The following is a 27,803-nucleotide window of genomic DNA, read 5'->3' on the forward strand; positions in this document are numbered from 1 at the left end:
ACACAATTTATAGAAATCGATATAATGATTTCATTTTCTTATATAAAACATTATATTTGTATATAAAGAATAATAATAATTATTAATGTCTTATAATGTACATATATGTCTTATAAGTCATTTATAAAAAAAAAAAAAATATTTATAAAATTATTTATCATGGCTTACAAAATTATTTCATCTTAATTTTAAATTATTTATATGAGCTTATAAAACATTTATAAAAAATAAAAGTTATCCTATATATTAATCGATCATAGAGAGAATTTAAGTTTTTTGTAATAATTTGATTGGTTGAAGGATTCAATTTTAATTATTTTAATTAGATCTAAAATAAATAGTGAGTCTAAAAGTAATTAATATCACTTACCAAATGGTTTAAATGATATTACAAATAATAATTAATCCCTTATATACTAAAGCACAAGTCACTTATCCAATAATATTTTGACACATAGATAATATTTTATTTTTCAAAAACGACAATTACTAAAAATAAAAACAGTTAGTTTCAAAAAAAAAACAGTTGAAACAAATCAGTTTCAAAACGTAAAACCAAAAGAAAGAAAATAACTATTTTAACCCCCTCATATAGTACACCCACGATCTCTAGCTTATTATGGATTACATTGGTTAGTGGTGTAGACTAATTCATATAATTAATAGTTATTTAACAAGCGAGCAAGTGTTTTAAGTCTCAACATTTAGTTATTTCAGTTTTACAGTTTTAACACTTTTTTTTGTAGAGGAATCATGATTCACGTGATAAGTTATGCAATTGGTATGTTAGAATTTCCAAGTAACTTTTATGATAAGTAATTTTCTGGTCATTTTTATTCAGAAAACATACTAAGAAAGATTATAGATGGACATGAATTTCGAATAATGAAAACTAATATCTGTAAATATGTAATTTTAGTTTGTGTGAGTATTTAATCTAACTTCAATTTGTTAATTCGAATCATGTCTTTAATATCTTTAAAAAATATTAAGTACATAAGAGATTTACCCGATACACTAGTTTTCTATATTTAATAAGACCACACTTCTACCTTTTCCAACTGATTTTTTTGGGTAAAAATTTTCAACCGATGAGATTGATACAACAACAGGCGAAATTACTATTTGTGATTAGCTGAACCGGCGGAAAACGGGTTATCCCTTAAAATGAAATCCCACACAGTAGAAATATTAGCCCAAAAAAAGAAAACATACAAGGACATTTATAATCAATCCTCTCCTCCTTTTTATAAATGAGAAGTCACTTAAATGATTTTTGCTTAGGTGTCAATCATAGAGAGAATATAAGAAAAATTGTTATAATTTGAATAGTTAAATATATTGAATTTTTAATTATTTTAATTAGATCTAAAATAAATGGTAAGTTTAAAACTAATTAATATCACTTACCAAATAGCTTAAATGATATTACAAATAATAATTTATGGTAACTAATTTTCAAAATTATAGAAAGTGTAATAATGTGTGATTATTTTTTTATATTTATATATTACATTAAATAATTAGTAGAACATAATTTATAGAAATCAATATAATGATTTCATGTTCTTATATAAAACATTATATTTGTATATAAAGAATTATAATAATTATTAATGTCTTATAATGTACACATATGTCTTATAAGTCATTTATACAAAAAATTAAAATATTTATAAAATTATCTATCATGGCTTACAAAATTATTTCATCTTAATTTTAAATTATTTATATGAGCTTATAAAACATTTATAAAAAATAAAAATTATCCTATATATTAAAAAAAATCACTTAAGTAACTCTTGCTTAGGAGTCGATCATAGAGAGAATTTAAGTTTTTTGTAATAATTTTATTGGTTGAAGGATTCAATTTTTAATTATTTTAATTAGATCTAAAATAAATGGTGAGTCTAAAACTAATTAATATCTTTTACCAAATAGTTTAAATGATATTACAAATAATAATTTATGGTAACTAATTGTCAAAATTTAGAAAGTGTAGTAATGTTTGATTAATTATTTTATATTTATATACTACATAAAATAATTAGTAAAACACAATTTATAGAAATCAATTTAATGATTTCATGTTCTTATATAAAATATTATATTCGTATACAAAGAATTACTTAAGGATTATTAATGTCTTATAATGTCCATATATGTCTAATAAGTTATTTATAAAAAAATAAATCATTTATAAAATTATCTATCATGGCTTAAAAAATTATTCCATCTTAACTTTAAATTATTTTTATGAGTTTATAAAATATTTATAAAAAAATAAAGATTCTCATATATATTAAACGAGAAGTCACTTAAGTGATATTTTCTTACGTGTCATTTGTGAAGTCTTAAGAAAATTGTTATGATTTGCTTGGTCGAAAAATTTTAATTTTATTTATTTTAGCTTAGATTTAAAATAAAAAAATCTAGAACCAATTAATATCACTTACAAAATAATCTAAATTATATTACAAATAATGATTATGAAACTAATTGTTGAAATTATAAAAAGAATAACAACGTGTTATTAATTATTTTTATATTTATAAACTAAATAATATAATGAATGAAACTTTTTTATAATTTTCAATTATTTTAATTATATCAAAAATAAAAGGTACGTCATAAACTAATTATTATCACATGCCAAATAACCTAAATGATATTACAAATAATAACTAATGGTAGATAATTTTCAAAGTTATAGGAAGTGTAATAATGTTTGATCAATTATTTTTATATTTATATATTACCTAAAATAATGAGTAGAAAACAATTTAGAAATCGATATAATGATTTCATATTCTTATAAAAATATAGTCGTATATATAATACTAACTAATCTCTTATAATATCCATATATGCTTTATAAATAATTAGGCTTTGAAAATTGGACGAATTATATTTAACGGGACATGCGAGAACTTTGATTTAAAAAATGTTTTGCATTTAAGTCAAATAATATAGTGAATAAGGTAATGTTATGATTGAAAAGAATTCTAAGATGAATATTTGGTTTATTAATTGTATGTTTTGTATTACTATTTAGAGAGAGAAATAAATATTTAGCAAATATATGTAAAAAGTTAGGAAACATTAACAAAAATTTAATAAAAAGAATGAAATGATAATGAGATAAATAAGAAGAGTCACACGAGATGCATGATATGTGTTGGTGAAGTTAATGTGATAATTACATATATTATTTCGCAAGCATTTGTTATTAGTAAATATTCATGAGTTATATTTACATCAAATTTATATAAATATTACGACTGATTTTCAAACTATTTGAAGTTAAAAATTATACTTTTAATCTTTCAAAGTATATAACATTGTATATATAATATATATTTTTATACAATACTTATATTCGTAGGTAACTACCTAGTAACCTTACAATAAGGAGAAAATTGGCTCCTATACACTCAAATCCTCCACTCGTAGTTAAGGCCATGTACTCTCATTAAGGAAACTAAAATCGTTCTGAATTTTCCCCTATCTTCCCTATGTCCTCTTGCATACCTACGTTAGCTAGTGTCAGTCTCACAGTTCCTTTGTCTCTGGTAAATCATTATGTCTGTTAACACACATGCTTTTCTTCTCTTCTCTTTTCTTTTCTTCTTTCTTCTTTCTTCTTTCTTATCTTATTCATTTTCGAGTTTTTCTATTTTTTCTATTAACAAATTTTGAATTGGAGAGATGATTCGAGATTATTATTAACATTGGTGATGATTAGAGATTCACTACAACTCATCCCCCTGCGTGCAAGCGCTCGAAGAACACCAACCTCTGCCATCTTCGACGCCACTACCACCGAATCAAAATCAATCTCTTTCTTTTCCCTACCAATCCACCAGTAATTTTTTTACCTTGCTTATCTCTCATAATTAAAGTTATTATTTTCTATATTTAATATTTTCTATTTCAAGTTTGATTTAATTTCTCACTTTGATCATTCTAAGATTAAAATTGGTCTAAGATTGATTATATAATATATTGTTTTATAAATTATTTGTTATCTGATAAATGATTTGATATCGAGTACATGTTTTATTAGTTGATAGAAAAAAAATTATCATTAATTAATACACAGTTTGTGTAGCTGATAAATTGTTTGATATCTTGTATATCGTTTGATACTTGGTTTGGTAGTTATCGAATGGGTTGGTGTATGGTTTGTGAGGCATTAAGTTGTTTGGTAAATAGTTTGTTATCAGATAAATGATTTGTTATCTGGTACATGCTTTTGTTAGCTGATACATTGCTTATAAGTTAATACAGTGTTTGTTAAATTGTTCGTTATCTGATACATCAGTTGCTACCCGATACATATTTTGGTAGATGCAACATTGTTTGATACCAAAGAATGAATATAAAAGAAGATTCAAAAATTGAGAAATGATGGCCATGACGAGATAAATACGAGAAGGAGATCCATAGAGGAAGTAAAATAAAAAGAGTGGAGGTGGGAAGAAAAAAAATGTCAAAAGAGGAAAAGAATCAAACAGGAAAAGGTGTCAGAAGAAAGAAAGAGAGTGTTAAAGATGTAAGAGGGTGTAAGTGAGATGTAAAAGGATGTAAGAGGAGTAAAAATATCAAACCAAAACCAAAATTGTAAGAGAGCTTACCTTTATGTGAAGTCATTTCTACTTCTCCAATATGGGTCCTAAAATGGGGTATTAAAAATATATTCAAATAAATTTTAAAATTTAAATAGTAGTAATCTAAAATATATATTATATTTTAATTTATACTATAAATATTTTAAACAAAAATATTCTCAATTATTTTTAAAAAAATTAAAAGTAATTTATAAATATAAGTTTTATATTTATTATAATAATATAATTTTTAATATTTTTATAATTATGTAAAATGTAAATACTGCTAATTTATTATTTAACCACTGATGCGTTTGGTAGATAGCTAGTCATAAATATCATGTAAATGCACTAATTTCTATCCGTTGTATCAGTCGTACAAATTTTTTAGTAACGCACCGATGCAGTTATACCGGTCTGGCTCTAAATCACCCTAAAATAAGTAACTAGACTTCCAAGCCACCGCTAATTATCTAAATGAGAAACCCTCCTACTGATAAGTCTATATTTTATTAAAATTAAGATATATTACTAAATTAATATATGGTATAAATACGCAATAGAGATACTCTAACAACGATGATGACATTTGAACTCCAGGTTAGCTGTTGGGATCATCAGACGGTATTATGAGTAAAGGTTACTTTTCCTCTTCTATATCTACTTTTATATTCAGGAGGTGACTACACTGCCAAATCAAGTGAAATAGGGTCTTAATGGTAGCTGGCAACACGTTACTTTCTTATATATTATTATTAGTTGAAAATATTACAACATAATTGTAAACAATGTCATACTAGATTTGACCCACCCGGACAAGTTAGTAATTTAAAAAGTTACTTAATATATTATTAATTTTACTGAATATTTTAAAATGGTTAGTTTACTTTAAACTGAAAGTAATCTCTATTTTCAATATGTAGGATTTGCTATTTTTATCACTGGTAAAACTTACAATTATACAAAAGATTACAATTATACATGTATTTCAAATTCTAAAAATTACAACTATAAATTTCTACATATTATCTATTTTGGGTAACAGTGATATTTTGTTAAAATAATCTATCCATCTGAAATGGCAATCTCCCTTTCTATTAACTACAAAATTCAAGAAAGACCGTGACTTCGAACAAAGCTATAGGCCGAAGAGGAATGTATTTTTTTAAATAAATTATAGGTCAAAACTCTTGAAGCGACTCATAAACACAATGTAAAATCTTAGTTGATAAAGAATTGTGAGGCAAGAAAAACAAACTAACATTTTTAAAATATGTATTGCGGAAGTACTGAAGCAGAAAAAAAGATCAAGAACGACATTTTAATTAGTCCATAACATTTTAAGAAAAAGATTTTTTTTTTTTTAAAGAAATAGAGATTTTGCAGCTATCTATACTCATGCCACAAACTTCAACTTCTTAGTAATCGGCCTCCTCATGCCTTTGATTATACAAAGTTGAACATAAATAAGTCATGAAACGGCAGTTAAAATTTTCTCTTAATAAAGATGTAGATATAACCATCATCACTTTTGACACTATTAAAATGAGAAAACTGTCATTTAAATACTAAACTTTGTCAAATTCTCCAAAAAAGTACAAACTTCTTATTAAACCAAATAAATCACAAACTTATGTTGACCAAGCCATAATACATACACTTTTGGTCAACTCTTTTAATCGTCAAATCTCCGTTTATAGTTCACAGGAACAAATATGACGTCGTTCTCAAATTAGAACAAAGAACTAGAAACCCCCAAATCAATACTCGTTCTTTCTTCTTAAAACCCTAACTTCCAAATCTGATTTCAACTCTTTTCTCTGCAATCGATGAGATGGAATAAGCTTTCAACATAGGTAGAGAACCTGCGCCTCGATGTCCACCGCTTGTTGTTCGTGATGAAATAGGGTCTATTGCAATTAAAGGTGATGATGGAGATATCACGGTTTGGAATTTAGACTACCACTGATGTTGTTTCTTTTTGTTGTGGATTGGGTAAGGTAGAACTTATGTTGTAGTCACTTTGATGTCGTTGGATTCTTTCTTTTATGCAATTTTATGTATGTTTTTGATTAGTCTCTAATTCTTCTTATTTCATAACACAACACATGGACAGCGTTAGAGATACAAGAGCTCAAACACAAACATAGATTAATATATGAGATAGACAATTGCAATCACAACAAACATAAAAATGAATCCATAACGTGTCTCAGTAATAAGTCTACACTTCCTCATCTAAAACTTGGTCAAAATAGCATCTTCTATTAACTCATCAATCACTTTCTTCACGCAATCAACCTCGCCTTTCATATTGTAAATCTCAGACTGAATGTTCTGAAGTTTTGGAAATTAATCTTCAACCTCTTCAAGCAGTGATTCCTCTACCCACTGTAAAAATAAAAAAGAAGAAGAAGAAGAAGAAGAAGAAGAAGAAGAAGAAGAAGAAAAAGACAGTGATTCCTCTACAGAAGAAGAAGAAGAAGAAGAAGAAGTTAAATAAAACACTGTATTTTGCACTGAAGAAAAGAAGAGGTGAAATCAATTTGGGGTTAGGGTTCTAATAGTGTATCGATATGGGGATTTTGTAAACTTGTTCTGCTTTTTGAAACAACAACGTATAAGGTTCTATTAACGATTAAAAAAGTTGACCAAACGTGTATGTATTCCGGCTTAGTCAACATAAGTTTGTGATTTATTAGGTGTAAAACAGATCCAACATCGGTGAAGAAAAACACAAATATCCGAATGTGACAGTTTCTTAGACTCGGTTGATGAAGGCGGGAACGCAGGGGTTGTGATGGGTGGTTGAGATTCGACGGAAGAAGGAGCGGGGGAGGGAACGGTTTGGGAACTTAAGATTGGGAGGATGTGAGACGCCGTGGAAGCCATTGTTGCAGAGTTTGCAGGTCTGAGAGAGAAATTATAGACTTTGCATGCTAGTAAAGTCTGATATTTATAGATGTAGATTCAGGGGATTACAGTGGAAACGAAGAGATAGGTAGATTGAAATCTTAATGTGGTAGTTGTGGACTAATGAAGGGAAAACACAAAATAAATGACGGATTTAAGGATTTGCGAGACGTTACGGTTAGCAAAAGGGCGTCATGTGTTCTGTGGGTGGTTTCGTCGGCGAAGAATCAGCGGCAAGAAGAAAAAGGAAGAAGAACTCTAACATGTGGGCCGCAAATCAATAAATCGAAGCCCAAATCAAGCTGAAAAGTTTGTAAAAGAAAAATATAAGTGAAGCCCAAATCGAAGCCCAAATCCAGGTGAAATTTTAAAAAACTAAAAAATAAACGCGTGAACCATAGGTAGCTCGACACGTGTCACGAAAAGCACCATCTTCCTTGCTGACGTGGCGGCCTGTGGAGAGAGCATAATCTAAATTTATTATTATAGATATATATCATCATGATTCTTAGAATCTTTTGAAAAATACGTTTAAATTACTAAAATAATTATAATACATGTCTTTCATTATTTGTTCCATCTAAACATATAATAAATTCTCATTCAACTAACCACAACATAGTTAGTAATATAGAAAATATTCGTTTTCCTTAAATAAAAGTTACATAATAACATAATCTGATTAAAAATATATATGTAATTTAATGATTTTGAATAATAACAATTTGATAACTATTTATGTATCTTCTATCATTTTATTTAATTTTATACTACTAAAATAAATTAAGGGATCTCCTTAATCATATAATAATATTTTAATTTTGTATATGTTATATTTTAATATTTTTTTAAACTTTAAATTTCTAAATTTTTAAAAAATTTCACATTGAAATTTTTTAGATCAAAAGTTTACAGATACAAATAATCATACAATCATGTGAGAAGAAAATCTAATTTAATAGAATTTAGATTAAAATATTTGTTTATTTTAATATCGTTTAAACAATAAATATATATATATATATATAATATTATATGAAAACTGCATACATGTAAATGTTAAGTATTTAAATGTAAAGACGTAAAAACAATTAAATGTTATAGAAGTAATGTATTATGGATATTCTAAATATGACATATTTAAATTCATCCAAATAAATATCAAATAGTAAGAGAACCTCAGTTATTTGATTCACTATAATAAATCTACAAATACAATTTAAATATAAGCAATTAAATCAACTAAGAAATAAAAATATAGTTCTACAAATCAAAAGATGATATGGCCGTTCAGTTATGACTTTTTAAAATTTCTTTACCATAACATTATTAATATATTTTCACAAAAGCACAGAATATGAGATTCATAAGTATTTCTACTAATACAAAAACTTTAAAAAAAAATAATTTATTTTTAACGATAAGTAAACTCACCTGAATATTTTTCATGTTGTATGCTAATTCAACCTCAATCACTCAATTTTAGAAGAAAATTGAAAAACATTTATTGAATAAATTATAAATTTAAGATAAAACAAAATGAATAACTGACTAACCTACTCTACACATATTAATACATATATTTATCTTTTTGTTAAGAAAAAACAATCTGTGTTTCAATGCAGGTACTATTCTAGTTGGTTTTTTTAAATTCAACACCCTACTTTATTTACTTTTACTCTTCCACATCATATTTTATTTCTTCCACTTAATAATTTAACGTATTTTATATATCTTACAATACTTTAAAAAAAAATCAATATTATACCCATCTACTTTTTATTTCACCAAAATGTTTATTATAATAAAATAATTAGTTCTGAAATTTTATAATTATAAAAAATCGTTGAAAATTAAGAGTTAACTACTCTAAAATAAGTGAACTTTATTTTTTTAAAAAAATTATTTATTTAAAAACATGTCTAAATATAAAAAAAAATCTTATAATTAGATAAAATTATGATTTAAAATTATATGTCTAAATCAAATGAAACAAGTTTCTATTCATAAAACAAAAAAATGATAAATTTTTATCTAAAATCTTTCAATAAATAAATATTTGTTTATAATATAACTGATCGAAATAGTTAGGAAGTATAAATATTTTCAGCAATTTCATTTGACAATTAGCTAACACAAATTATCATTGTGGTCCCACATTATGGTTTTCAACTATTTGGAAACATTCAATATGAATTAATGCACAACAATTTTTTTTTGCTTTTTTAACACCCTCACTAAAAGAGTTCAATAGTTGAAAAAAATATTCAACTAGTCCTTTGTAAATAGTCTTACAACATAATTGGGAACTATGTCATCTAGCATCACCAAACTGTTTTTTAGAATCTTTTCAAAAATACGTTTAAATTACTAAAATAATTAGAATACATGTATTTCATTATTTGTTCCATCTAAACATATAATAAATTCTCATTCAACTAATCATAAATTTATTTAGTAATCTAAAAAATATTATTTTTCCTTAAATAAAAGTTACATAATTACATAATATTAAAAATATATGTATGTCATTTAATTATTTTGAATGATAAATATTTGATAACTATTTATGTATCTTCTATCATTTTATTTTATTTTATATTATTAAAATAAATTAAAAATCTCCGTAACCACATAATAAAATTTACAATTTGCATATATTGTATTTTAATTTTTTAAATGACTATAAATTACTAAATTTAAAAATTCTTACATTGAATTTTTTTAAATCAGAGGTGTTACAGATACAAGTGATCATACAACCTTATGAGAAGAAAATCTTATTTAATAGATATTTATATTAAAATATTTTTTTATTTTAATATCGTTTAAATAGTGTGTGTGTATATATAGTATATGAAAACTACATACATATAAATGTTAAGTCATTAAATGTAAAGATGTAAAAACAATTAAATGTTATAGAAATAATGTATTATGGATATTCGAAATATGACATATTTAAATTCATCTGAATAAATATCAAACAGTAAAGGAACCTTAGTTACTTGATTCACTATAATAAATCTACAAATAAAATTTAAATATAAGTAATTAAATCAACTAAGAAATAAAAATAAAGTTCTACAAATCAAAAGATGATATTGCCTTTCAATTATGACTTTATAAAATCTCTTTACCATAAGATTATTAATATATTTCCACAAAGTGTGAATGGTCTCAAGAGACCATACACACAATATGAGATTCATAAGTATTTCTATTAATGCAAAACTTGAAAAGAACAAATAATTTATTTTAATGATAAACTCACATGGATATTTATGTTGTATACTAATTCAACCTCAATCACTCGCTTTTAGAAGAAAACTGAAAATATTTATTAAGCAAATTATAAATTTAAGATAAAACAATATGAATAACCGAATAACTTCCTGTACACATATTAATACATACCTTTATCGGTTTGATACGAAAAAATAATCCGTGTTTCAACCAGGGGCGAAGCCAGAGTTTTCTTTAAGTGGGTGCAAAATAATTAATATTAACAAAAGTAATGTTGAAAGGTGGAGCATCGAATCCACGTCCCATGGAAGTTGTGGATGCAACATATTCAAATAAGCTAATTAAACTCATATGTCCTTTGTAAAGAATTTAATTTCTAAATAATTAGGGGTGCACGTGCACCCTTACCTCTCAACGTAGCTTCGCCCCTGGTTTCAACACATGTAATATTATAGTTAGTTTTTTTTAATTCAACATCCTACTTTTTTTTTTACTTTTACCCTTCCACGTCATCTTCTTTTTCTTACACCTAATAATTTAACACATTTTTTTTTATTTTTACAATACCTTTTTTTAAATAAATATTATTATACCCATCTACTTTTATTTCACCAAAATGTTTATTAAAATAAAATAATTATCTGAAATTTTAAGATTATAAAAAATAGTTGACAATTAAGAGTTAAGTACTCTAAAATAAGTAAACTTAATTTTTAAAATAATTAAATTATTTAAAAACATTTCTAAAGATATAAAGACATTTCTTAAAAGTAATTAAAATTATGATTAAAAAGTCATGTCCAAATCAAACGAAACAAGTTTCTATTTATAAACACACAAAAATGAAATTCTTATATAAAATATTTCAATAAATAAATAAATTTGTTATAATATAATTGATATGAAATAGTTACAACTTATAAATATTTTCAGCAATTTCATTCACCAATTAGCTAATGACAAATTATCATTGTCATCCCACTTTATGATTTTAAACATTCTACTGAATTACTGCATCATTTTTTTTTACTTTTTCAACACACTCACCAAAATAGTTCAACAGTTGAAATAAAATATTCAATTAGTCCTTTGTAAATGGTCTTACAACATAATTGTTAACTGTATCATCTAGCGTCACCAAAATGATTTTTAGAATCTTTTGAAAAATACGTTTGAATTACTAAAATTAATACGATACATGTGAGTGATTCAAAAATTGTTAGAAATTCCTATAAAAACTGGTGTTTGTTTTTCAAAAATATATTTTTTATCCAATCACAGATTTTTGTGAAATGGATTTCTTTTATATTATTTTGAACACATAATATGGACGGACTTTTTGGATGTAATCTATCACCAGCATAACATGATCTTTTGGAATCTTGGATTCACATAACTTATTTTGCTTTAGGGGGAGTTATTGGTAAGTGAATTCTCATGAATTTTGAAAATTTTAAGAATCAATTGTTATTGGTTCTTAGATTTCAAAAATCTTACTAGAATCCATTGTTATTGGTTTAAGAATTTTCAAAATCTATTCAAATCTCTTGTTATTCAAAAAGTTTAGTTATTATTGATTCTATAATTCTAACTAAATCTAGTGTTATTGGGAGATGAATTCTATTCATTTTTACTCATAAGACTCAACTTTCAAAATATCATATGTATCCATGTGATTTTCAAAATCTTTGTGATAAAAAACTAGAAAACAAAATAATTATTCTTACCAAATATCTATTGCACTTTAAATTCAAATTATATGTTCAAAAGTATAATTCATTACATTTCTATGCTTTTACATTTTTGAATACATAATTATTTTTTAAAATATAATATTTTAATATAATTATTAATAATTACATTAAAAATCTTAATAATTTTAAAGTATTTTTTTAAATAGTTTCAAAAAACATCTTCGAATTTCAAAAAGAAAATTTGAAAAAAAATATTTAAAAAATAATAATAATAATAATAATAATAAAAATGTTCGAATTTGAAAACATATAATTTGAAATTGTATAAAAACAACTTTTTATTTTTATTTTTTTATGTTTTATTACTTATACATCTATACAATAAGGGGTAAAAATAGTCTTTTACATTTTTAATGAAACTTCTTTTGGTTATTTTCTTTTTTTAATGCTCTTTTTGTGACAAAATCTTTTAAAATGGCTATTTAAGAAAATTGTTCAATTTTGTATATATTTGTATTATTTTCTTTTTAATTGAAAGTAGGGCTGAGCAAATAAACCGAACCCGAAAATTCGAACTGAACCCGATCCGATAAAAATGAATCCGAACCGATCTGAACCCGACATAAATACCGAATGAATCTTGTTTTTTGGTATTTTGGGTTATGGGTATTATCTGAATCGAACCCGGACCTAAATGGATATCCGATAGAACCCGAAACATTTAAAATCACAAAAAGAACTTCTACCAAATATGATCTTAATTCTTAATATGTATCCAAAAATACTTTAAAATATTATTGAATTTCTAAAATAATTATCTATTACACGAAGATTGATGGTGGAATGTGGCGGTTGAAGCCTGAAGTTTTTAGATTTTGATTTTGTTTTCATTGAATAATGTTTCTCATTTCATGAGAACTTAGTTTTTGTTTTATGATTTCATTTATCTGGTTTTCTTTCTATCACTAACTATGTTTATCTTTCGCTTGATTGTGAATGATCACGTTTGATGTTTTTATTTATTTTTGAATCGATTTTACTTATGTTTTGGCTATTAAAATATGTACAAATCATGTATTTTAAATCCGAAGAACTAATTTCATTTATGTTTTAGTTACAAAATAGGTACAAATCATGTATTTTTAAATCGAAGAACCGATTGGGACCCGAATCCGAAAGCACAATAGGTTATACTGGTTATTTGGAGATTTACTAACCCCGACCCGAACCCGATAGAACACGAACCGAACTTTTATATAACCCGAATGAGACTGATTTTGATAAACCCGAAAAACCAAAACCCGAATGGATAAAACTCAAACTCGATTGAGACCCAGAATGCCCATGCCTAATTGAAACCAAAAAATAAATAATTGTGCTATATGATTTGAAAAATAAATAGATTATATATTTATTTTACAAAAAATGATAGAAAAGAGACAATATAAATTCATGAAAAATCTATAACATATTATAGATTTTATAATTATAATTTTATAGTATGTGATAGATTTTATAATTTTATAGTATGTGATAGATTAAAATGGCGAATAGTGTATAGGAAGATAAAGAAATGGAAGGCTATGAAGCATATGTAGCCAAGTTTCCATACAAAACTGTAATACAACGCAAAAGGAACGAGGTCGTATTCAAGGATCCGGACACGATTCACAAGAAGAAAAACAAGCTCAAACATTACATAACACGACTTGGTTTACTCTGTAACTTGTGTGCATAAACCATAAAAAGATATCTTCAGATTATCACCGACTAACAAATATCAAAGTGACAACAGCATTTCATGTTTAAGTTAATTTAGTTGTCTCCGTGGACTCGTAAGCAGCATCAGCTGAAGAAGTATCTATGTCGTTGAGACCCAACTCCTCGTTTTGTTCCCATGACCTTTCGTACTCCTCATCTGCAGTACAACACGACAGCAACTTTTGTGTCAAGAAATGGATTAAGACAGATACTGTCATACTGACTGACTTTCTTGATCTTTTTTATGATCCAACTTGAGTGTAGTCGATGAAAACAGAGGAACTTACATGTGAGCTGGTGATCATCTTTGATATCATCTGTTACAGGTGAAATAAAGGAGTTCGCTAACTCATCATCAAGAATCAAAGTCCATGGCTCTTCTAAGCTTAGGAGCTGCAAGAACACACAAGGTTAGAAAATAAACTGAACAGCTTCATAATACAAACGATATCTTAGTGCTTTGCTTTTTCTTGAACATCAAGAACAAGAGTAAGGCTAAAAATAAACAAAAAAAGAAAATCAATAAGAGTTGCTACCTTGGTTAGTCTGGATCCAAACTCCCTCCACTTGTTCTTCTTACTCTCGTCCAAACTGTCACCAAATGAGAACCCGTGAACCCTCGCTAAGCCTGAGATCAGTACAGATAAGATATAGATAACGTTTATAAGAGTAGTAGAGTACTTAGACCAAGACGAGTTCAGACTCAACAAGGATAATTAACGTCAAGATGTTGAAAGGTCATACTTACTTTCTTTGATTTGTGTGACTAGCCCTTCGACTGTTGTCACCATTCCACCAAGTGTACCACCAGCTAGCTCCAAATCAAGTTCTGGGATTTTCACTCCTGCAGTGTCAGACTAATAATACACACAAAAATTCACCGTTAGTGACATGAATGGTTCATAAGATTTTTTACTATAGATGTCGCAATGAGATGTGTTATATTAGCCATAATAAAAGCCCACAAAGATCAAACAAGCCTATTCTACATACAATCTCGTAAGTTTGGCCGCCTGACCTGACACTTACATAACCACTTTTTTTTTTTTTTTTTTCTCAGGGCATTAGAATATAACATAGACTTAGAAGGGAAATTGTGAAACCTATACAAAAAACATAACCGGAACGTGACATTCTCAGCTACTTTAAAGCGCACAGAACGAGAAATCTATCCTTGTCCGCCGTTTATCCAAAGAGAATGTGAAAAACTAACCTTGATAACGTCTCTGCTAAGGTCAGCGATGTTCCTCACAGAGAGGATAATTTTCTTTCCCTTTTTAGGAATTGCACCACCAGGCTTCAACTGCTCACAATAGAACCAGAAAAAAAGAAGAAGTTAAATAACCTAAAGACCACCAGGCACATCTTAAATCATTATTAGGATCAAAGCCAATGGAACCAGACCTCAGAGTTGCGATAGCCACAATCATCACATGTAGATGCCATGACAATAACCTCCTGGAAATACGGGATTTCTATTCAATGTAAAGTGCTAAACAACATGTATGAGTCAACCAGCAATATTGCATAAAACCAAGGGGGATTGAAAAGGATACTAGTCACAAACATGCGTGTCTCGCACAGCTTCATACATGCTCCGCAAGTTGAAGGGAAAGTCATCACCTGAACAACAGTAATGTGATATGAAATATATATTTCACTGAACTATTTAATTTTTCAAGTGATCAGAAGTTACCTCTTCAGGTGCAGTGTATCTGAACAAATTATCAGAAATATCAGTGCTGTTACTTTGAGCAATCGCCCGATGACCAGCTGCTGCTCCGATTGCTCCATGGGGTATAGCAGCAGCAGAAGGAGGGTGGTCTCTCTCTGGCTGTCCAGTCTGAGATGAGTTAGAAAGATATCCAAGAGCTGCTTGTTGCTCGGGTGTTCGCTCATAGAATTTGATGTGTAAATAAGGATCTGGCGATGGGGCATGCCTGTCATAAGTTGTAAGCTTGTCAGAAGAAAAAAAATAAAACGAAATATAAGTAAAAATAATATCCTTACGGGTTCTCAATGAAACTGTTTCCAGCAGGATCATCCAAAATGAAGGTGAAGGATGACTCTGCTTTAGCACAAGCTCTCAGTTTAGATAAGAATTGGTCTATTGCTTCAGCAGTTTTAGGGTCTACTTTCTGTGTCAAAGCAAAATATATTGTTAAAAGGTCCTTGTAAAACAATCAAAATTGGGCTTATGAGAAACATACCCTGCGTTCTTCTTGAAGGGCACTCAGTTCATCAGCAGCCCTCGCTAATATCCCTTCTACCTGGAAATCAAAGAAAAAGAGGGGCAGTTATTGACAAGGAACTGGGAAATAAATAAAGATGGTTAAGGACTTACCGTTGACAAACTTCCACGTTGGGCCTCTGGTGGTATCTCAAAATCCAGTTCAGGAATCTGAAAGCAAGGTATTCATTCATGCGAACTACTATCAGTTTCCTGCTTCAAATCAGTTGCATTTTTTTTTTTTAATATTATGAGAAGCAAACTGACCTTAATAGTGGCTGATTCAGATTTCACAACTTGCCGGTCAAATATCTGTAATCAGAAAGAAACAACAAGGCAAAGCTCTTGGTTAGGAAATGAGGAACAACTAAAAATTAAAAAGAACAAAATGAACCAATGCCATCACCAACCTTGTCATCCCCAGCTGAAACCTCTAGACGGTAAGAGCATCCTCGGGGTTGAATCTCACCAGCAAACTGAACTTCATTGTTCCTATAAAATAGATCCGAAACAAAATTTAAAATGATTTGTTTAAAAAAAAAACAAAATTCACCCTGCCAAAAAACGAATACTTGAAAAGCATTTCAAAATCATTAAAAGTAGTTGTTACCTTTCTCCGCAATGAGGACATTCAAATGCAGATAATAAGACCTGTAGGTTAACAGCAAACTTGTTAGCGCAGAGAAATGGTCTGCATAAAACATACAACCAATAAAAACTTTGCGTGACTGAAGGAGGAAAAAAAAATCTGAGATAGTAGTACTATTCAAAACAGAGTAGACAACATACCTTTCTGAAGTGAGGAATTAAAGTCAACAGAAATCTAGTTGTTCCCTGGAAAAGATCAAGAAAATCTTTTACAACTAATCCAGAAGTACACTAGTAGCTTACAAAGTTTCTCCAATTGACTGACACAAAACCACAAATACCAACATACTTCAGGAACCATTGGAGTGTAGAAAGAACCAAGAGAACCAAAAAACCAATGCTATTGCTAAAGTACACTATTGTAATGTACTTATGGTAAATTCGATCAATTTGCTACAAAAAAAACAGACAAACTTGCTACAAAGCGCCAGTCAAGGTGAGAGAGATACATTTTTTCCGCAGCGCATGCACATGCTCTCGACTACGTAGAGAGGAGCACCAAAGGAATGATCAGCGGAAACAGCTTCAACCACCGATCCTACATCCATCTGTTCATCATTTCCAGTGTCTGACATCTCTGATGTTTCTCCAAACAATCCCTGAAAAAGTTCAAAACCCTAATATTATGAAGAAAATGATAGTATTAAATCACAAAGCAGCTTTTTCTCAGCGAAGAGTGCTACACTGACAGACAATCGGTTATAGTTGTAGATATAACAAGCTTCACAATATTCTTACTGAAACAAAACAATAGCAGTTTCTATAAACCCATCACAGAAATCAAAATCCTATATTCATCTGAAGCCAAATAAATAAAAAAAACGTACCTATTAAAGAGATAAATACCTTCAAAATCTTCCAAACTGTATTGTGGACATTACTACTTGCAGGTTTTATAACTTGGCCACCTCAAAAAAGCTCTAGAAACGGCGAGAGGGTAGGAGAAAGACCCACGTGAGTCACACGTGTTTTGTTCGTTATCAGTTCTTGTTTTGGGCTTTTTTATTCCAGTAGGTCAACGGCCCAATAAAACGTTTTACACTTTTACTTCTTTCCACTTCTCACCATACACAGACTGGTACTTGTCTCTTAGCTTAAGATCAGCAGTTGCTTGAATATCTGTTTTGAGTGCTGTGATTATTTCATTCCAAACTCTGTTATTCATCAACAAGAGTTTTCTCACAGTTGACCATAAAAAGTAGTAGTTACCGTTATACAAAATTCACATCTATGTTGAAATTTTAACAGTTCTGTACTCGATTTATTTATTTATTTTTATATTTTTTCGGGAAGACGACGTATTTCCCCACCATAACTATCACATAGTAATAAATGTACACAATCTTTCACCCTCGTCCCAATTGCCCACTTTATAAGTATAACAACCTATTTCCACACAATATGAAAGTTCGAAACCCGTTTCCACACAAACTTTGAAAGACGGACTAATACCGACAAATAGCGGTTTAAAGTTGGTTAGTATTCCCTAAACCTAAACTTAACCAATGGCTAACTTAGGTAAACCAAAAACGACCCGATTAGAGATATAAACCAGATTAAATCAACCTAAATACCAATTGGAACTAAGAAACCGACCCAAGATCCGAAAACGTAAATCTTTTGTTTCTCTCTCGTGAAGAACGTCGCTGCTCTTCCTCCTCCGCCTCGTAGCTCCTCTGATTGTTCTCTATGAAGTAATTTCGAGAATTCTATCTCTAACTCTCTCGCTTTCTCTCTCTCTCGTTATTGTATTGTCTCTTTGTCTATCTCTCTTTCTGGTACTGACGCTGTGTTTCTCTGTTTTGCAGGAATCAAGAATGGAATCATGGACTAACGTGAATGTTGAGTGGAATGATGTACCTGATTTCGACCCAGGGACTACCGATTCTCCTGATGTTGACTCCGATTCTCCTGATGTTGACTCTGATGGAGAAGATCGCAGAGAGCGCAACGACTACAACATTGAGAAAGAAGCTTTCAACTTTGTTGATGAACCTCAAGTGAAGCATAACTTGTATCCAGAGACAGAAGATGATGAAGATGAAGAGGGGTAAGAACTTCAAAGGACTATCTACAGGCGGCGCAATGATATTAGGAGAGGCAGTGGGGAGTTGTATGTAGGGCAAGTGTTTATCAGTGGAATTGCATTTAAGGAAGCAGTGCTCGACTATGCTCTGAAAACGGGTCTGAACATCAAGCAAAATAGATATGACAAGACAAAGATTGCCTTTGTATGTGAAGGTAAAGGTTGCTCTTGGCGCATTTACTGCTCATCCTCAGCATCCTCAGCAAAGTATCCCAACAAATGGCAGGTGAAGATATTGAAGAAGGATCATACATGTGTTCCTACGGTACTCGTGAGATGCTCAAAGTTCCACAAATAACTCGCTTGTTTGTTGACAAGATCAGAGAAGAGCCAGAGTATTTCATGCCCATGAAGATTGAAGAGCTGGTTATGGAGAAGTGGAAGCTCAGTGTTAGTAGGCCGCAATGCCAACATGCTAGGAACAAAGCGCTCAGATGGATTGAAAGAGAGTATGATGAGCAGTTTGGACGGTTGAGGGATTACTGCGCTGAGATAAGAAGCTCGAATGTTAATTCTTCTGTTGAGCTTGACTGCCTGAGAAATGATGATGGGATCGAAGTTTTCAACAGATTTTATGTTTGTTTTGACATTCTGAGGAGAACCTGGAAAGAAACGTGCATGCCACTAATTGGAGTAGATGGTTGTTTCTTGAAGTCTAGGATGAAAGGACAGCTTCTAGTGGCTATGGGTCGTGATGCCGGTAACGCCATTTACCCTATCGCATGGGCTGTGGTACAAGTAGAAAACACCAACAATTGGTTGTGGTTTGTGAGAAAGATCAAGGTTGATCTAGGACTTGATGTAGGAGAGGGTTATGTTATGGTTTCAGATCGTCAAAAGGGATTGATTGCAGCTGTGAAGAGAGAATTGAGCATAGGATGTGTGTCAGACACATCTATGGCAACTTGAAGAAACACCATGGGAAGAAACCTGAAATGAAGCTAAAGATTTGGAACCTTGCTTGGAGCTACAATGATGCTGATTACAAAGCAAATCTCAAAGACATTGAGCGGTATGATCAAGATGTTTATGACGACGTGATGAAGGCAAAGCCAGAGAAGTGGTGTAGGGCATTCTACAAGCTTGGACCTTTTTGTGAAGACGTGGAGAATAACTCAACTGAATCTTTCAACAACTCCATATGTAAAACCCGAGACAAGCCCTTTGTACCTATGTTAGAGACAATAGCTCGCTTGGCAATGGTTCGTATAGCGAGAAGAGATGTCATCTGCAGCAGCCACGAAGGGATTTGCACACCGTATGTCATTGAGATGCTCGAGAGTTTGCATGAGAAAGGTTTAGAGGCTCAAGACTTTGTGGTTCACTGGTTTAGGACAGCTACGTGGAGGCGTACGTATGCTGAAGGGATTGTACCTTTGCGTGGAGCAAAGTTCTGGACCGTAGGACCGGAACCATCTATAATTGAACCTGAGGTCCCAGATCAACCAGGCCGTAAGAAGGTGACTAAAGCAGATAAAAAGAGAAAGAAGGGAGTCAATGTATCACCATCGAAGAAAAAAGAGAAGTTCTTGAAGCGGATCATGCACTGTGGGATGATTGAGTGAAGATTGTTGTGTTTATTGTGATATGTTTTCAGCCTTTTGTGAGTGGTGAATCATCTCAGCCTGACGCCTCACAAGGTGTTTTCACTCAAGCCACTCAGCCTTAGAAGTGAAGAAGAGAAGATGGATGTGAAGAAGTGGTCGATTTTTCAGTTGTTTAATGGTCTTTTTTGAGGTTCTAGGACCTTGTTTCTCGGCTTTGATTCCTTTTGCACGTTCTAGGACCTTGTTTCTCGGGTATTTGGACTAGTTTAATGGCTTGTGACTCTTTTTTGGTGTGTTCTATATATCCTTTAGACTCAATGTAAAATATTTTAATGGCTTTGGTCATTCTTATGTATGCTTTAGACTTTGATTCTCGCCTTTTAAAACAACTGAAACTTTTTAACATACTTGGAATCATCATCCTAAACAAAACAAACACTTAACAATACAACCATCATCAACTTAAAGACTTAAACATAACAAACTGAGACAAACATCGGTTTTGAATCAACTGCAACAAGCTATATAACCTTAGACAACACAACCATGGTCAAACATCCTAAAACAACAAGCACAAGCGCTTTCTTCACCTCGCATTTGGCTTCACTCACAACATCTTCCATTCTTGAACAAATCTCAGTCTCCAACTTCAATTCAAGCTCTTCAAACTTCTTCCTCTCTTCTTCACCACGCTCAGCAAGAATTGTTTGTTCAACTTTCCCTATCCTAAATGACAATGCTTCAACCTCATCCAACAACGCCTCATCAACCCATTTATAAGTGTGATTATCATTACTCAACTACAAAACACACAAAAATTCGATTTTGACATCAAACAAACAAAAACTCAATCACATTTATACCAAGAAACTAACCATTTTCTCCGCCGCAAAAGCACACCGGAAGTATCTTCTGTAAGGATTTGCGGTCGACTTTGACATCAAGGAGACAACCAATTCTCCACACCAACATCTCTTCGGCACACCAACAACGCGACCTCTTGCTCGCGCACTACTGGCTCCACTCGAATTTCCAGATTCATTGCTCATACTTTCTGGGTTTTTCTTCGTAAGAAATTAAATCTCTTCTCAGTTTTTTTTTGGTTTTTAGGGTTCTTAGGGAATGAAATCGATTTTGGGGGTTTAAGGGTTTCGGGTCGATCCTAAGTTGAATCTATTTTTGAGTTGGATCGTACCATTGTCAACCGATACAAACTGGTTTACTACCGGTTAAATTCGAAAACCATTAAAACCAACTCAAATCTTCGTCTGTGTGGAAACGAGTTTCGAACTTTCATATTGTGTGGAAATAGGTTGTTATACTTATAAAGTGGACAATTGGGACGAGGGTGAAAGATTGTATACACTTATTACTATGTGATAGTTATGGTGGGGAGATACGTCGTCTTCCCTATTTTTTCTTTAAAATCATTACCACATATACTTTTCAAATTATTATTAGATAAACTCTTCACATCAACACCAGAAGGCTTCTTCGTAGCAAGAGCCTGAAACCTAGATGTTGACTGGGAACCAAAACCAGCTTTGTTCTTTGTTCAGCCTTTCTCTGAAAACTATAAACTTCTTCTCTTCTTTACTCAGCTCGCTGGAATAATACTCGTCCTCCTCTCTGGACTCACTGTCAGTGTCATCGACTCGATCATGCTCATATATAATCACCATTTTCAGATTCTGAAGTAGAAGAAGACAAAACGTTTTGCCAAGTGACTGAGATGAAAAAAGACCATAAGAACAAGTGATGATTGTTTGCTACAAACACAACTTGACACAACACTGAGTCTGTTAAAAATGTTGAAGTAGTTTGCAATCATCTACCCCCCAGAAAAAAAGATCCATCTTGTTCTCTACAATGTTAGAACCAAGAGATTACCAAATGACCCGCATTACAAAATATATATGTATCCTAGGAGTGATGGCCTGAAGCTGATATATAGTAGACACATCAACCACACAGTTATGCCTTGATAACTCAAAAAAATCTACCTCAATTGATTCAGAACGCTAACGCGACTTGACCTCCCTTGTTACAGCCTCCTTGCTAATCTTTTTCTTGAGTCTGGGAGATGCTCTCTCTCTCGTTACATGTAACTTTCCCATGTTCCTTCCGTTTTCACCAGCAACCGCATAGTAAACGACCTTTCTTCCACCGGAGACACCTGTCTCGGTTTCTCCTATTACCTTCCTTTTTTTAAGAGACGAATCAGTAGTAGTGCACTTCCTTTTGGCATTCTTCCTTCCTCTTTTATCAGTTGCTTCTGCCTCCTCACGATCTTTCTTCACCTTCTCATAAACCTTTTGAACCATACACGCAGCATGAGCTGCACTGCTGGTTCTTGAGAATGCCCACTTGGAGTTGTTGAATACACCTGGAATAGCAGCATCAGCTGACTTTGGCTTTGCACTGTTGAGACGGCTCCAGTGGCTTAACATACCCGGTTTACGGACTTGTACCGCTGAAAACGACTGTAGACAGTTAGGACAGAGAAGGTTACAGTTGGCATATGTCCTAAGATACTCGTACTGCGTCATGCATCTCCTACAGACTGTCCAGAAAGTATCAGCTGCAGTTGTATGATGATGATCACTCTGTCCTGTTTTCTGTGCTGGCTTCTGAGGATTGCTCTTTTGGGTGGGTGGAGGATTGTTCTTCTTCTGCGTTGGCGGCGGCGGCGGCGGCTGCGGCGGCCTAACGTTTGAAGCAAAACTAGCGTTGGCGAAATTGCAGAAGCCGCTGTTAGAAGAAGAGACTGAAACCTTGTTATACATAGTGTACAAACTCTTCTTACGATCATAAGCCGCTCTCTTCTCCTTATCAGACAAGAACTTCCAAGCTTCGGAGACATGCTTGAAAGCTCCATCGGCTCCAAGAGAGCTGTTTTTGTCGGGGTGAAGCATAAGAGCGAGCTTCCTGTACTTTTTCTTCAGCGTCTCGTTGTCATCACGCGGATTGGCGTCGAGTATCCCGTACCAGTCGACTTCCCCGTTCACTTTGGTCTCAGCAGCGATGAAGACATGGAAAGTGGATAGCATCTGAGAAAGGCCTTCCATCTCTGGGAAGAGAGATTGAGCTTTCAAGGCGAATTTCTTGGCTCCTGCAAAGTCTCTCATTTTGAACTTGCTCTCTGCGATTTCTTTGGCCCTTAAGGCCTCGTCTCGGTTGCACTCCATTCAACAAGTTATATGTTTTGCTTTCAAAGATGGCTCCTTTACAATAACATTCAGATCACAAATGTTACTTTCACACAAACAAACAGGTAAGCAATCCAAAGAAACCTAATCAAGCTATGAGAACAATTGCAGATTAGCAACAGCTAACAACTCGACAAAATCGAAGCGTAACAGATGAATCTAAAACCCTAGAAAAGCCATCATCACAAGAACAACCTCGGAATCCACCCGAGTTCTAATCGATTAACCCTAGAGGCACACAATGTCGAAATCCGAAATCAGAAATCAAAACTACTGATATCGTGTCAAAAAACACCTGAGTTGTGATGCAGATTGCAGCTTCTAAGGGTCAGAAGAAGATGGTTAGGCGACTATAGAAAACGCTAGAATCCCATGTTCGCTCGCGTTTCTGATGAGTTTTCTATAGCTGCCTACTTTTTTTACTTTCGTCTTTGGAGATTTTGTATACGACCCTCCAACTATCTACCTTATTAGATTAACCATCCCTAGTCTTCCTTTTGTCATTTTTTGTCCAGTATTGATATTTGGGCCCAGACATTTGGGGTATTGGTTCGGGGAAAGGGCATTTACCCCCACTATTTGTGTTGTGCCTTTTTAGACCCAAACAAAACATAAGTGTAATATTCATGAACTGAGATTTTTAAAAAAAATTTCGACCCTAAAGGAAAAGTGTCGATTTCAACCCGTATAATTTCGGTCGTGCCTTTTTAGACCTGAAAAATGAGTAAGTGCGATTTCATACCCAAACTGAATAATAATTTGAATTTCATACCCGAACTTAACGATAGTCACTATAAAAAATCAATCATATAGCTACCAATTTTTTCGTATCTAGAAAGAAAAATTTGTAGCTACAATGCAAAAGGCGACGGATTGCTACGGATTGGAACCGTGGCGTCATCGTCGATTCTAAACCCGATCCGTCGCCATTCTGTAGCTTGCTAGCAACAAATTTTGCGAGAAAACTAGTTGTAGCTATTGGCGACTGCATGGCTACAAAGTGTTTTGTTGCTTAATAACTACGGCATAGTTGTAGAGTGCTCTATTGCTAAATGGCTATAGAGTTTAGCTACTATGTTTCTTTAGCTAAGTCGTAGCTATATAAATAAAAAAATTGATGCTAGTAGCAACAGAATAATTATAGCAACCACTTATCTCTGGCCAATGTGTAGCTATTTAGCTATAGACCACCAATGGAAACCGTCTATAGGTATATAGCTATGGATTATTACAGTTAGCCACATATTTAGCTACAAAGTTAAAATTATGTGTTTTGTCACTATATCTTTAGGTAAAAAATTTGGCTACGAAAATGCCTTTGCCAACCCTTAGCTAATTTAATGAATTCTTGTAGTGAGTTTGAATTTCATAAAAAAACTACTCTTACTAATGTTTGGTTAGTCGACCGTTATTTTTGAGCGCATCAGTGTCTAGGCAGAGATGACATTCGAGGGAGAGTTAAAACGACGTCGTTTTAGCTAAAATAGTAAAATTTTGTCACCTGGAGGGCCGAATCCACGCCAGACACAGACAAGTGAATTAAATGAACACTTTACCATCAGGTTAGTAACTTTTGTCATATTTACATATATACTAATTTATATCTACTTTCATGTTACACCATTGTTTTACTTCTTCTCGATACTAGGTTTGCTCACGGATTCGTCGCGGATCGATCCCTGATCAAATGGATTCGATTTATTGGGTTTGATAATGCCTCTGTTCATGCTAATCCATTTTAGACGAAGAAACTAATCTCCGCTTTTGTCTACGTGTTATAGCCTGAGCTAATCTTTTTGGCTCCCAACGTTACATTATAATGCGATTTTAAAATGTTCATTACTATCAAAAATAGAACTTCCTAAAGACTAAAACTTCTGAAATTGGCAACTGAGAGAGAGATATAGCCACATGGAGAAGAAGCTAGTGATTTCTTTACTCGTTTTGGTACCTATATAATTTAGTATATATGTAGATTTTACAAAATTTGTCTTAGTACAGTGGTTTAATGCTCAGTTTAGGGCTTCTCTAAGCGTGGGTACGATTTATAGTGAGTGTTTTTTAATTAGTTTAGTTAAAGGTTTACTAACCAAACATTAGTCAAAGTAGTTTTTATGTTAATTTTAAAGTTCGGGTATGAAATTCAAATCATTGTTGAGTTTGGGTATGAAATTACACTTACTCATTGTTCAGGTCTGAAAAGGCACGACCAAAATTGTCCAGGTTGAAATCAGCACTTTTCTCTTATCCGACTAAGCATGGTTTAATGGTTGACTAACGATAAGTTAGTCAAGGTAGGATTTCATGTTACGGAGTCAAGTTTGAGTTGATTTTTTTTTTTTAAATCTCAGTTCAGGAATAATTTCGCACTTATGTTTTGTTTGGGTCTAAAAAGGCATGACGTAAATTGTTGGGGTCTGAAAAAGCTTTTTTTCCCGTATTGGTTCCGATCGGTTATTTTGGATATTGAATAGTTCAGTTAGAAAAATTTTAAAGTTCATTTAAGAATCGTTAATTTTTGGTTTTTACCGGTTCAGATAATTTTGAATCTGGATCGGTCCAAATAATAAAATTAGGAACCATCTAATATTCAAAAGAATTAGGGTCTTGTTTGGTTCCAGTTCAGTTATCTTGGATAATTCAACTAAATTTAGGATTCTAATACATATATAAATAAATACTTATAAAAATATCAAATTTTTTTGAAAAATAGTTTCAAACATTTTTTTTATTTTCAAAAAGTGCTGATTTCAACCTGTAAAAACCAAAAAATTTCTCCATCAGGATAGACCATCTGGATGAAGATGAGAGTTTTGTTTGTTTAGGCACTAAAAGTGCAACTCATTCAGATGGATCATCCGGATGACTTTTGAAAATTTAGGCTTAATTTTAAAGTCCATTCAGCTGAACCAATTTGGATCATTTGAATGGAGATGGTTCATTCAAAATGATATAATGTCTATTATACCCCTAATGTAATTCACAAATTACAAACCTAAACATAATATCATTTTTGTCACAAAAGAAAACTGACAAAACTACAAAACACTTTTTCCCGTGCTAGAAACTACTTTTTCACGCCAAAACCCCAAAACACATTTTCCCGCTAAAATTGCAAAAAAATGTATTCCCGTCAAAATTGCAAAAACGTGTTTTTCTGCAAAAACCAAAAACATGTTTTCATGCCAAAATCACAAAAAAAAAAATTGCCAACACCCCAAAATACATTTTTCCGTCGAAACACAAAAAAATATGTTTTCCCGCCAAAGTTGCAAACCGTGTTTTCCCGCCAAAATTGCAAAAACGTGTTTTCCCGCCAAAACCAAAAAATGTGTTTTCCCGCCAAAACCAAAAAATGTGTTTTCTCGCCAAAACCGAAAATTTGTATTTTCCCGCCAAAACCGAAAAATCTCGTTTTTCCGCGAAAACAGTAAAAATGTGTTCCCGCCAAAAACGTGTTTCTCCGCCAAAACCGCAAAACGCGTTTTCCCGCCAAAACCGCAAAAACGCGTTTTTCTGCAAAAACCGAAAACATGTTTTCATGCCAAAATCACAAAAAAAAATTGCCAACACCCCAAAATAAATTTTTCCGTCAAAACACAAAAAAAAACATGTTTTCCCGCCAAAGTCGCAAACCGTGTTTTCCCGCCAAAATTGCAAAAACGTGTTTTCCCGCCAAAACCAAAAAATGTGTTTTCCCACCAAAACCAAAAAATGCGTTTTCTCGCCAAAACCGAAAATATGTATTTTCCCGCCAAAACCGAAAAATCTCGTTTTTCCGCGAAAACCGTAAAAATGTGCTCCCGCCAAAAACGTGTTTCTCCGCCAAGACCGCAAAACTCGTTTTCCCGCCAAAACC

General features: G+C 31.7%; 3 protein-coding genes and 1 long non-coding RNA gene across 6 annotated transcripts; 1 reads left to right on the top strand and 3 right to left on the bottom strand.

Annotated features, from left to right (window-relative positions):
* Positions 1–1,981: 1,981 nt before the first annotated feature.
* On the top strand, positions 1,982–6,707 carry LOC125591387. The gene is made up of 2 exons (XR_007327375.1): positions 1,982–3,865; positions 4,351–6,707. It is a non-coding gene; the product is annotated as an uncharacterized LOC125591387 (long non-coding RNA).
* Positions 6,708–14,085: 7,378 nt separating this feature from the next.
* On the bottom strand, positions 14,086–18,048 carry LOC106412411 (zinc finger protein ZPR1). 3 transcript variants are annotated; one of them, XM_013853333.3, is made up of 17 exons: positions 17,949–18,048; positions 17,552–17,701; positions 17,244–17,288; positions 17,065–17,105; positions 16,865–16,946; positions 16,722–16,766; positions 16,569–16,625; positions 16,435–16,494; positions 16,235–16,362; positions 15,921–16,164; positions 15,781–15,847; positions 15,629–15,699; positions 15,438–15,527; positions 14,973–15,081; positions 14,761–14,852; positions 14,512–14,617; positions 14,086–14,381 (listed from the first exon to the last, which is right to left on the bottom strand). In XM_013853333.3, exons 2-17 carry the CDS (start codon positions 17,675–17,677, stop codon positions 14,269–14,271), a joined length of 1,476 nt encoding a protein of 491 aa, XP_013708787.1. In that variant the 5' UTR covers positions 17,678–17,701; positions 17,949–18,048; the 3' UTR covers positions 14,086–14,268. The 3 variants fall into 3 exon arrangements, with proteins under 3 accessions (XP_013708787.1, XP_013708786.1, XP_048621511.1); XM_013853332.3 differs by having other exon boundaries at positions 17,930–18,034; XM_048765554.1 differs by lacking the exon at positions 17,244–17,288 and having other exon boundaries at positions 17,930–18,034.
* Positions 18,049–21,115: 3,067 nt separating this feature from the next.
* Positions 21,116–21,784, bottom strand: LOC106415054 (uncharacterized protein At4g04775-like). Its single transcript, XM_013855668.3, has 3 exons — positions 21,611–21,784; positions 21,266–21,535; positions 21,116–21,157 (listed from the first exon to the last, which is right to left on the bottom strand). The coding sequence occupies exons 1-3, from the start codon at positions 21,782–21,784 to the stop codon at positions 21,116–21,118; spliced, it is 486 nt and encodes a 161-aa protein (XP_013711122.2).
* Positions 21,785–22,463: 679 nt separating this feature from the next.
* LOC106411709 lies at positions 22,464–24,407 on the bottom strand. Its single transcript, XM_013852516.3, has 2 exons — positions 24,240–24,407; positions 22,464–23,959 (listed from the first exon to the last, which is right to left on the bottom strand). The coding sequence occupies exon 2, from the start codon at positions 23,921–23,923 to the stop codon at positions 22,757–22,759; it is 1,167 nt and encodes a 388-aa protein (XP_013707970.2). The 5' UTR covers positions 23,924–23,959; positions 24,240–24,407; the 3' UTR covers positions 22,464–22,756.
* Positions 24,408–27,803: the final 3,396 nt, after the last annotated feature.

This window comes from Brassica napus, chromosome C8 (genome assembly GCF_020379485.1).
Source record: "Brassica napus cultivar Da-Ae chromosome C8, Da-Ae, whole genome shotgun sequence".
NCBI lineage: Eukaryota > Viridiplantae > Streptophyta > Magnoliopsida > Brassicales > Brassicaceae > Brassica > Brassica napus.

Bases quoted from the DNA above. Each gene is read 5' to 3' on its own strand.
- LOC106412411 (XM_013853333.3), bottom strand. From the start codon at position 17,677: ATGTCAGACACTGGAAATGATGAACAGATGGATGTAGGATCGGTGGTT. The intron at 16,626-16,721 runs GTCAGTTTGCTT...CCTTGCTTTCAG, and splicing joins CTGAATCAGCCACTATTAAG to ATTCCTGAACTGGATTTTGA. The intron at 14,853-14,972 runs GTAAGTATGACC...TACTGATCTCAG, and splicing joins AGTCACACAAATCAAAGAAA to GCTTAGCGAGGGTTCACGGG.
- LOC106415054 (XM_013855668.3), bottom strand. From the start codon at position 21,784: ATGAGCAATGAATCTGGAAATTCGAGTGGAGCCAGTAGTGCGCGAGCA. The intron at 21,536-21,610 runs GTTAGTTTCTTG...TGTGTTTTGTAG, and splicing joins CTTTTGCGGCGGAGAAAATG to TTGAGTAATGATAATCACAC. The intron at 21,158-21,265 runs GTTATATAGCTT...TGTTTTGTTTAG, and splicing joins CCATGGTTGTGTTGTCTAAG to GATGATGATTCCAAGTATGT.
- LOC106411709 (XM_013852516.3), bottom strand. From the start codon at position 23,923: ATGGAGTGCAACCGAGACGAGGCCTTAAGGGCCAAAGAAATCGCAGAG.